The sequence below is a fragment of the Marmota marmota genome, unplaced genomic scaffold, assembly GCF_001458135.2.
Source record: "Marmota marmota marmota unplaced genomic scaffold, marMar, whole genome shotgun sequence".
NCBI lineage: Eukaryota > Metazoa > Chordata > Mammalia > Rodentia > Sciuridae > Marmota > Marmota marmota.
In genome coordinates, this window is record NW_026000093.1 from 8,858,367 (window position 1) to 8,865,099 (window position 6,733).

The 6,733-nt window shown below is 37.8% G+C and overlaps 1 protein-coding gene across 1 annotated transcript in view; it reads right to left on the reverse strand.

The window, feature by feature from the left end:
• Positions 1–6,733, reverse strand: part of LOC107142257 (short-chain dehydrogenase/reductase family 16C member 6-like) — a 33,389-nt gene that overhangs the window by 9,335 nt on the left and 17,321 nt on the right. The window contains exon 4 of the mRNA XM_048782842.1: positions 749–848. Within this exon, the coding sequence (XP_048638799.1) occupies positions 749–848 (100 nt within the window). The remainder of the gene's footprint in view (positions 1–748; positions 849–6,733) is intronic.

Genomic DNA, 6,733 nt, shown 5'->3' on the forward strand with positions numbered 1-6,733 from the left:
CGTTTGAGTCCCCGTAGCCGATCCTCGTGCGATGGAAATCCTTCCTCCAGGTTCCGGAGCACCCCACTATTGCTGGAAATTCCTAACAAGATATCCTTTAGCCGTCCTGACTTGTCATACTCCCACACAGTGAAGCAGCACACGGGGGTAATGCACTCCCCTCGCCGCCATCTTCCAAATCCTACCTGGAATTATTATTATTATTTTAATTTTTAAAATAAAACTCCTTCTCCTTTGTCTGGCTTGTGCTTGAGGACAGAACATCACTGTTAAAGTCATGTGGCCAAACTCTCTAGTCTTATATGCCCAATAAAATTTAAATTCTTTCTTTCAGTACCAGAGACTAAACCCAGGGGCACTTGCGAGCCATACCTCCAGCCCTTTTTATTTTGAGACAGGGTCTTGCTAAGTTGTTGAGCTGGCTTTGAATTTGTGATCCTACTGAGTCACTAGGATTACAGGCATGTGCCACCACGTGCCTGGCTGAAATCACTTTAAATTCTTTTAACTCAAGAAGACCAATGAACCATTAACCGTATTCTTCTTTTTTTTTTTTTTAAAGAAGAGGATGCTGCAGCTGCAATTATAAGTGGGGCAACAGAAGGGAATACCGGCACTATAAATAGAGCCAAATTTTCCTGGGATCTTTCCATGGTACACGAAGAGCTTTTCTCTATCTTGGGAGAGTCCTAATTCTGAGTGCTGTCAGCTTGGAAATACAAGCAACATAACTGAATGAAGTGCTTACCTGATAGTCCACTAGTACCGACCATTCCAGCTATACTTGAAATACAAACCAAGTGACCATGATTAGCTTGAAGCATTGCAGGAAAGAAGGCCTTACAAATCTGGAAGATATAAGCACACTGTATCAGTATTTCATTATTTATTACTTTACTTGTTTGGTATTCGATGAATTTATTCTTCATTTAACAAAATGTTTCACCCTTGTGATACATTAAATTTTGTGTCAGGACAAAAGTAGGAAACTCATAGTCACTGTTCACAAGAAACTTAGAGTTTATTATGTGTTCATCTATAAGAGATATTATATGATTTCTTTTTCCTTTTGATAATTGAATCAAAGGAGATGTTTACATTTATGGTTGACTAAAAATCTTAAAACTTAAGTTTTTCAAGCATGCTAAGCTCATCAATATAGTTTTTAGCAATTTGTATTGAAATTTCATTGCATTTAACTTCCAGACTTTATCATAAATGAGATTCAACATCACCCCAAAAGATTGAAAGAATGGAGAAATTGCTTGAGAAAGGGTAAATTTCAATGAAAGACAAACACATCCTGTCAAGTAAGGTGCTTTGGAATTGCCTTCTATGTCTTAGATATATTTTTACTGATTTTGGTGAACTTCATTCATTCATCATTAAGTAAAATATTGAGCCAATTTTCGAATCCCTATGTCATGAAAATATCTCAGTTCTCTTATCCTTGAACTTCAGAGGTTTTCTCAGGAAAACATTTCCATTATTTCTTTCCCCAATATTGAGTCCTTTTGTCTAAAGTCTGTTCACAAATTTTTCAAATAAAGCAGAGATACTAGAGCATCTAGAGTGGCATGCTAGAGCATTTTCTAATAATCTTGTCTAAGGCCATCTCTTGGGGGGCAATGCAACTTTGACTAGTAAAATTAGAACCCAGACAACCTAATAAAATTAGAGGTTAGCGTGTAGGAAACTAATAGGTGTGTTCTTTTGGTCTCATAGAAAAGTTAATGCCAGAGATAAGGGTAAGATCATGCCAGAGGTAAGATTATTAAAACAATCTTATTTTAGTGATCCTTTTCCTGGGACAGTATAAATTCAGTTCTTTGTATAATCATTTTGTCAGCTGTATTAGTCTGTTGATTCTCCCATAAATGCATTCAATCAAGGTTTGATAGTGCCCATCATCTATTCTTCTGAGATTTTTGATTTTAATAGTGCTAGCATTTCACATTTATGGACAATCTGCCCAGATGTGCTCACTTACAGAGAGTAACCACCCCTAGCAAAGAGTGGCACCTTTGCTTTTGAAATTCTCTTGTCTTACTACTTTTGTTCTATAATTGCTGAAATAATGGGTGAATTTCTGCTTAGATGCAGACAATTGGCCTCTTTTGATATTTCATGTTCAATGTAATATTGATCATAGGTAACTGAAATTGTGGAAAGCAAAATTGTGGATTAAGTGGGGATTGCTGTGTAAGAACCTATTTATGTTTGTAGCTTTATATATCACTGGAGAACTTGTTTTTAAAGAACATTTTGAAGATGAACTGATCATAGAAAACCATAAGTTTTGCTCACTAGATGGATTTTATCATTAGAGGGAAGAAAAATGTGAATAAGTGTTGAGTTAGCAATTCGTTGTCAAGATTGTATTTGACCATTTGTAAAGTATTTTTAATACCTGGGAAATTGATTGACAATTATATATGGATCCAGGTTTACACATTATCTATAATCATAGTAATGTGTGAACAAATCAGACTTGTTTGATAAACAGACATATCTTTTCCTTGATTTTATCATGTATGGTATATAATGCAAACAAGCATCAGATGTGCTTGATTTTATCTTATTGCATTTATAGTTAAATAAACTCTTATTTTTCCAGGAAGAAGTCCAATGAATGAGTTTCCTACATTTTTTCACAGTGGTTTGTGGGTCAGATAGGTTACCTCTCTTTCCACAAAACATTTCAGATTATGAAGAATGCAAACATGTATCCAGTTAAATTGAATTACAAAAAAATGATGAGTTTACTATAAAAAATAATGTTTTTGAACTGCAGATAGTAATATAAATTATTTGGACATAGATTCTTGTGTTGTCTTTTATAAGTTGTCAGTTTCATCTCTTTGATAACCTTATAACATTGCCAGTGATGGTGTTGCTCTGTCTTGCCAACTTTAATGAGTAAAAGATTTGGGGCTATTAAGTTGGGTAAATTCATGAGAAATATTTGGTCACCTATAACATTTTAAAAGATGTTAAAACTTATAGAGAGTAATTATCAAGTCACCAAGCACAACTATGGCTTCTTCTTGTAAAGTTTCAAATGAGATGCTAAGTCCAGTGTTGTGTGTATTTTATATTTTAATATGATGATAAAGTTAATTATAAAGTTATTGTTGAAAGCTAAAATGATATTGTTACAGATATATCTGTATATTTTTCTGTGTTTAGTTCATACATTTATTTAAATGCCCATTAAAATTAATGAGTAAAAGAAACTTATTTATGATAAAGGCGAGGGACGTGGTAACTTAAAATTGGTCCTGTAGTATTCAGTCTGCTATAAACAAGAAGTATGAGAAGATCATTCTTTACTTTTACATGATCTTCAAAGATAATTATCTGTGAAAGATAATAGAATTATTATCTTGTCAGAATACACTTACTGGAGCACTTGTGCCCTGACTCAATTTTGTTATGCTTTTGAATTGTTAAATCAGATAAAATAAAATTTGAAAAATCTGAATTCACCCAGTCAATATACTATTACCTGCTCTTAGGTGTACTTGAAAACAAAACGAAATAATTGTCACTCTGGTTATTAAGGTAGTTAATTGCAACTATTCACTTATTTATTTATTTAGAGATTGGGTCATACTATAGGGCCCAGGCTAGTCTTGAGCTCCTGGACTCAAGCAGTACTCCTGCCTCAGTCTCTTGAGCAGCTGATACTACAGGTGTGCACCACTGTGCCTGGCTCCCAGTTATATTTTTATTTAAAAAAATACAACTGCAGCCTGGTGTGGTAGTGCACACTTGTAATCCCAGCAGCTTGGGAGGCTGAGGCAAGAGCATTTTGAGTTCAGAGTCTGTCTCAGCAACTTAGTGAGGCCCTAAGCAACTTAGCGAGAACTTGTCTCAAAATTTAAAAATAAAATAAAATTAAATTAAATTAAAAAGCGGGGGGGGGGGAGGTCTGGTGATGTGGTTCAGTGGTAAAGTGCCTGGGTTCAATCCCTAGAACCAATAAAATAAAATACAACTGTAGAGATGCTTTTGCATTCAAAGTCATTTTTGGCATTTCTTAGGTGACCAAAGCACCAAGACTTGTTCCCTTAGTTTGACATTCTTGACATGGTAGTTTGCAGCTACATGGGTGTTGGAAACAATGGGGTATATTTGGAAGACTCCACATTTTTTAATTAGCTTAACCTTATTTTAGGACCTGCTCTGAGGAAGTGTGAGGAAAAAACTGTAAAATCCAAATGAGAAACTCAGTCTTTTCCCTAGTAAGTTTGTTAATACAAATATGCTTCATCAGAGACCACACTCTTGCCCAGATGGGTAGTTAGGCTCTGGTGATTTGTCTGTGCTCTCATTGTAATAATTGACCAAATCTTTATAAAAGAGTTATGTCATATACCCTAAAAGCAGTTTCTACTTTCTTATATTTTGGCTTATCATCAGTAAAGGAATTCTCTGGAAAGCTCCCCTCATCATGTCTGAAGGCTTCTCGTTGTACAAGCATACCAGACACTGCCTTGTGAAAACACAGTTCAGAAAGACACTAAAGCTACACTGCAGTGTAGACTGTGCTGGGGAGTTGATTCACTGGAACACACTTCCCAGGGTGAGCTGATGTTGTCACTGTGAGGAGAACCATACACTCATGCAGGGTTTGAATCTGATCCATGGAATCTGTTTAGTTCATAACCAGAAGGCTGTGAAAAAAATACTGTGAGCAGGATTGGACAGAACAGAATTGATTATACAGTCGTCCCTTGGTATTGATGGATGATTGGTTCCAGGTCCCCCATGGAGACTGAAATCCAGAGATACTTGAGTCCCTTATAAAAAATAGTATATTATTTACATATAATCTCTATTAACCTCGTATCCCTTAAGCCATCCCTGAATGACTTATGACACTAAAACAATGTAGATGCTATGTAAATAGCGATTATGTTGTATTGTTGTGGGAATGATGACAGGAATAAAAATCTATGTATGTTCAGTACAAATGAAATTTTCTTTCTTGAATTGATAGCCATCTCTCCTGGGGAATCTTAGTTTAGATTTATGAGCTGATTGAATCATCAGAAGAATGTAAGAATGATCTCATAGTTGGAATTCAGGTGATTGTTGTCGAGATGGATTAAACTTAGAATAGCATATGAATGAAATTTGACCTTGTGTAACCTCACTAAGATATGTTGTATCTATAGACAATAGAACCATTTCAAAGATAACTTGAAGGATATTCATTACCTTTGTCCAAAAACCTCCTTAAAACAATAGGCAGATGCTGTTACAATTACTGTCACTGAGATTCTTCATCTTTTACAATGATGGACCTATTTATGTATGGTCAGTAAGAGTCTGGCCTGCTTTTTGTCAGGATATAATTGAAAAGCTTGATAATGCAACCAGTGCATAGGTGTGCCATATTAGGAATAAATTTCACTTATGTTCATAGTTTGTGGAGCCAAAGCCTACCACGGTAGCTTCCAGGAATCTAGACAGATACCTGCTCTGTGGCCCATAGGTCTTCTCCCCAACTTATAAAAGAGATCATTTCCTGGCAGGCCAGGAACCTTGGTGGGTTTGAGGGATGTTAAGAAAAAAAGTAAACCTCTTACTAGCAGTACTACAGGCAAAACCTGGTAGAGCTAAATTTTGGTTTCCTCACTTTGGAATAGGTGAGCTAATAAGAACAGTAGAAATATTTTTTAAATATCACAAATTTTGCAAATGTCTGAAGATTCCTTCCATAACTTCAGATGGAAGTTGTTTCCTTGATTTTTGTGGTTGCTCATATCATCTCTCTTAATTTGCCTTCTCCAAAAAGGCTTATGTGTATTTGTTGATACCTTATACTGTTAACTATGTAAATGATTCAAAGCAAACAACAGAACCTGCACATGCTATAAAAGTACATAATCAGTGACTACGAGAGGCCGGAAGAATGTGAAGGAGCTCCTATTTGAGTCAGGAGGAAGAGTACTTATGTTAAAGAGAGTATTGTTGGGAAAACATATAACGGCAGCAGCACCCCAGAAAAAAAAAACCCAACATGGCGTCTAATGACCCTCTTTCCCCTCTTTGTTTCTTTCACTGGCGCAAAACATTCCCGCCGGCGCCAATGTTCAAACCCTGCTGGTGGGAAGCCTTAGCCCCAATTAGAATTAACTTCTTGGGCTCTGGAACTGACATATGGAAGAGCTTGCCAATAAACGGGCATCCTGTTATCTACCTCAACCCTGCTACCTCTTCTTAGACCTATATAAACACACAGCCTTTTGTAATAAAGCGGAAACCTCTTTGGTGATCTGTGTCGTGTGGTGTGGCGTCTTCCAGTCTTACAGTGGTGCCGAAACCCGGGAGACGGTGTGCTCGACAAACCGAGCCCCATCTCTGCCACCGCCGTCACCAACGACACATTTTGCCCTTGTCTGTCTTTTTGGGCGTGAGCTCCCTGCACTCACCACTGATCGGGCCTAGGTAAGTTTCCCCCCTCCCCAGCTCGCCAACTCCCTTCGGGCTCCCAGCAGGGGACGTGACCGTGATCATCCGGCACACTCCTGACGCCCAGTATGGAGGAGGGAATACACCCCACTAAGACCTTCACTGGTCGAAGTGGACCCTCTGGCGACCTGCTTCCCTTTGAGGTGTGAGGCTTCTGGGTTTACATGAGAGAGGCTCCCTAGTCTCTTCCTCCTCCGCAGAGCTGCGCACCTCGGGAGCCGCACGCCCCGCCCGGCCCGGGCCGCGTGCC